This window comes from Mus pahari, chromosome 16 (genome assembly GCF_900095145.1).
Source record: "Mus pahari chromosome 16, PAHARI_EIJ_v1.1, whole genome shotgun sequence".
Lineage (NCBI taxonomy): Eukaryota > Metazoa > Chordata > Mammalia > Rodentia > Muridae > Mus > Mus pahari.
In genome coordinates this window covers 16737334-16741386 of record NC_034605.1, presented here as the reverse complement: position 1 = coordinate 16741386, position 4053 = coordinate 16737334, and the positions used below count along the sequence as shown (strand labels likewise).

Sequence of the window (4053 nt, the reverse complement as noted above, 5' to 3'; positions counted from 1 at the left end):
CCATAGTTTATTGTAATTTCTTGCTCAGGTGCATTATGAACTTGTGTGTCTTGTACCACAATGCATGGCAAGATGCCTACTTTGTCGTTGAATGCGGGGGTTGTTGTCTGTCATTAAATACTTTTTAATATATATTTATTTTTATCTATGTGTATGTGCCTACATAAATGTATGTGCCCGAAGTTCCTTCAGGTGCCCATAGAGGCCAGAGGGCCACTGGGTCTCCTGGAACCAGGGTTACAGGTGGTTGTGAGCTGTCTCGCTTGGGTGCTAGGAACCGAACCGTACGCGTCCTCTACAAGATCAGTGAGTGCTCTTCTTCAGCCTTCTCTCCCACCCCTGTTGCTAAATAATTTGTTAAAACTCCTCGACCATCCACACCAGGCCCCTTGTGGTGAGAACTTAATCTGTGATGAGTCTGGTGCATGCTAACTCAATAACTAAGAAAACCACCTCTGTCTCAAATGGAGGGAGTCGAAGTGTAAATATCGATCACACTTAGAGGCTCCCCATTCTGTGCACCGGAGGAGAAGGAGAGTTTCCCCGTGCAATCCAAAAAGGCCTTGGAAATGGGTGGCAAGTGCTGTAGCATGGCTCAGCGGGAAGCTGAGTTTCTTGGACTTGAGGTCAGGAAGGGCACAGGTGCAGGGGATGGCTGAGCGCTCTGGCACGCGCCATCTGATTCCCCAAGCAGCCAGTAAGCGGCACTGTGCCCCGGCGCTGGCGGCCGGAGGAGCGGGCTGCGGATTACCTGCAGCAGCCGGGGCTGGCAGCTCCTCCCCGCCCGCCCCCCGCCCGCCCCCGCAGCTGCACTAACCGGGCTCCGCGGGCTCCGGGCACTCGCTGGCGGGAGCCGGGGCCGAGCGCGCCGGGCAGTGGGGCCTCCTCCCTGCGTCCTCACGCCCGGCTGCCCTCCTCCCACACCGTGCGGCGCAGGGAGGCCCCGAGCCTCGGCCGCCCCCGCGCGCCCGCCTCCGCCACGCTGCAGGGGGAACCGACCGCTGGACTCTTGGCACTAGCAGCGCGGCCCCCCGGGCGCCTCGGGCTCCTGGTTGTGGCCGCCGCAGGGGCAGCGACCGGAGTAGCAGCTGCTGGAGCCCCCAGAACATCCCGGGTAGCAGTGACTAGAGCGCCCAGAGAAGCCGCAGCAGCAGCAGTAGCAGCAGCATAAGTGGCCACGGTCGTGGGGCTCCGCCGGGCTCCGGAGCCGGCCGGGCCAGGAGCGCGGAGCCATGGCTGATGCGGGCGAAGGCGAGGATGAGATCCAGTTCCTGAGAACTGTAAGTGCCACGTCGCGGCGCGCATCTCCCAGGGGAAGGGGTGCCTGGGAGCCCCCCGCAGGGTCTCCGTAGAGTGACAGCCGGCTGCGGGGCCGCCTCTGGTCCTCCAGAGGCGCCCCAGTGATGCTGGAGGAGTCTGCATCACCACATGTGTGCAGGTGTGCGGGTCTGGCCAGGGAAGGGCAGGACGCGTGTCTGTGCGCGCATGTGGAAAACCAAGAGGACCCAGTGCGGTGACAGCGTGGCGAGCCAGCGGGAGGCACCCGGGCGGGCGCTACCCAGCTGAGGGAGCCGGAACTGGTCAGGGACCACTCTGAACGATTCAGGCTAGGGTGCAGGGCTGCGTGTTCCGTGGGGCGCGTTTAGCGTGGCGGCTTTCGCTGTCCCTGGGGCTTCAGGCTGAGTCTGCGCGCCGGCACGGAGTGAAGACATCGCAATCCGAGTACTTGGCGGTGTCGCTCATATAGTGACAGGCTAGGGCTGAGAAGGCTGCCCCCAGGCTGCCCCCAAGTCGGGCAGATACCAATGCCATGGAGGCTTGCTCCAGTGGTCCCCACGGTTCCGGCATGGTGCCATGCTGGTTTTCGTGACGACAGCTTGCAGAGCGCATTGGAACCGTGTGTGTGTGTGTGTGTGTGTGTGTGTGTGTGTGTGTGTGTGTGCGTGTTCCTGTGTGTTGTGTGTGTGTGCGTGGACTGCATGAAAGAATTTACAGAGGGTGAGCATCATGAACATGTGTCGCTCTTTATCGCTGGCTTGTTGAATATCGAGTGGAGTGCAGCAAAGTGCGTGCCTGCAAGCAAGTGTGTGTGTGTGTGTGTGTGTGTGTGTGTGTGTGTGTGTACAAGGGGAGGGTGGCTGCTCGGGATTTCCACATTGTGTGGTAGGCAGGGAAAGACTGGCCTCACTCTAATAAGATTCCAAGTGCCTCTTGGCGCTGCTGCCTTCCTTCCTGACTGTTCTACACTGCAGATACTTCCCAGCCGCTTGCTCACTCACCTCCAAACCTTTGAGCCTGCTCCAGTGCCAAAGAAATGCAGGAACTCCCTATCACATCAATCTGCTTAGCCTTTTCTGCATCATCCCAGTCTTTCTTTCCCTACCTCTCCTCTTTTCCCAAGAATATCCCCCTGACAGGATTCCTGGACTTTTCACCCAAGACGGCATTTTCTGCTGGGATTTCTTCCCGGCAGTCTTAACGTTCCACTTCCAGGTACAGTCCCTTCCAGATTCACAGAAAACACCACAGATGGGGAAAATTTGAAATACTAACTAGAAGATAACTTTTAGGTATTTGGATAAAACCTGAATGGTGTTATTAGGAGCCCATTCCACTGCACACTTTACTTTTTCCTAGTATTTGGGGGGGGGTTCATTTGCATTCCAGAGAGGCCTGTGGGTACAGATCAGTGGTCCAATCAGGGGAGCACTGATCTGAGCTGAGCAAGGCTGTCCCCAGACATTTAGACAGCATCTTCACTAAGTCATTGCTTGTGAAGGTAGCTGAAGCCTGCTAGCTATATAGTTGATTATGTTTCTTAGTGGACAATTGTCTAAAAGTTCTGTTTTGTTTTCAACAAGTCAAGCTGTAGCCTCAGAAGCCAAGGAATGCCTTTTTCAGGCAGATTCCATTTTTTAGCTGCTGTGTAGCTTTAAAATTCAGTTTGTACCAGACTCTACAGGGTTAAAATTAGCCAGGAAATTTTGGCTGGTTTTGCATGTCCAAGGGCTCCCTGCAGGCTTAAATGCTAAGGCCAGTTTATGGAGGTGCTGTTATCAGAATGTTTAATGGGGACTGAGGTACTGTGCCTGCCTGTAGGGTTTTTTTGTTTTTGTTTTTCTTTCCACGTATAAAGTCATGTTAACTCTATGCCACTTAGCAGCTGCCTGTCAGTCAGAGCACCACCTTTGATAAGTGGGGCTTGGGTAAGGTCTGGCAGTCCTCGGCTGAGATTCTTCTTTTAATAAAACATTGGTAGGTTGTCGTACTGATGATAAATGACCTTGAAGGAGGAGCACTGTGGAGAAGTGTGTGTGTGTGTGTGTGTGTGTGTGTGTGTGTGCCATTCATATCTGAAAGGAAGGCATCTTTTTCTGCACTTGTGATTCTAATACGATAATTCTCAAGTCTTTCCCCAGCTCCCCCGTCTGCTGCCCTGGGTCCTTCCGTTTTATCCTTTAACCTGAGCCTGTGGATGGTTCAGTGATAGTAAGGCGGTTAGCAAAGGCAAGCGTGCCATCCCATCATTATCTTCACCCCCTCCCCGCCCTTGGGGACAATGTTTAAAATGCGCAAGTGTCGTTGTGAGTTATTTCATTTTGTGTTTTATTTATTTATGTTCACACCTGATAGCCTAGGCTGGCCTAGGCTACCAAGTGTGAACATAGGGCGGTACAGAGTATGTAGCATAGGATGGTATAGAATTCCTGGAGATCCTGTCTCATTCTTCAGAGGGCTGAGATTACAGGGCTCAACATACCTGGTTTCATTTTTTTTTTTATTTTTCTTTTTCATTTTTTAAAAAATGCCAGGCTGGCTTTGAACTTGCTTTGTATCTAAGGATATCCTTGACCTATTGATTCTTCTGCTTCTCTCTCCTGAGTACTGAGGTCACAGGCATGTGTTCACAACAGGTTGATATGGTTCTGGAAGAATGAATGCAGGGTTTTGTGTGTGCCAGGCAAGCACATACCAACCCCTCTTTTTTTTTTTTTTTTTTTTTTTAGAGGCACATGTACTATGGTTCATTAAGTCTGCATATTTTAATACACT

The 4053-nt window shown here is 52.9% G+C and overlaps 1 protein-coding gene across 9 annotated transcripts in view; it reads left to right on the top strand.

Moving 5' to 3' along the window:
• The first annotated feature begins 845 nt into the window (after positions 1-845).
• The window catches only part of Ryr2 (ryanodine receptor 2), a 557252-nt gene continuing 554044 nt past the window's right edge, over positions 846-4053 (top strand). For all 9 annotated transcript variants that reach the window (XM_029547437.1, XM_029547436.1, XM_029547432.1 and 6 more), the window contains exon 1: positions 846-1280. In XM_029547437.1, the coding sequence (XP_029403297.1) occupies positions 1233-1280 (48 nt within the window). In that variant the 5' untranslated portion in view covers positions 846-1232. The remainder of the gene's footprint in view (positions 1281-4053) is intronic.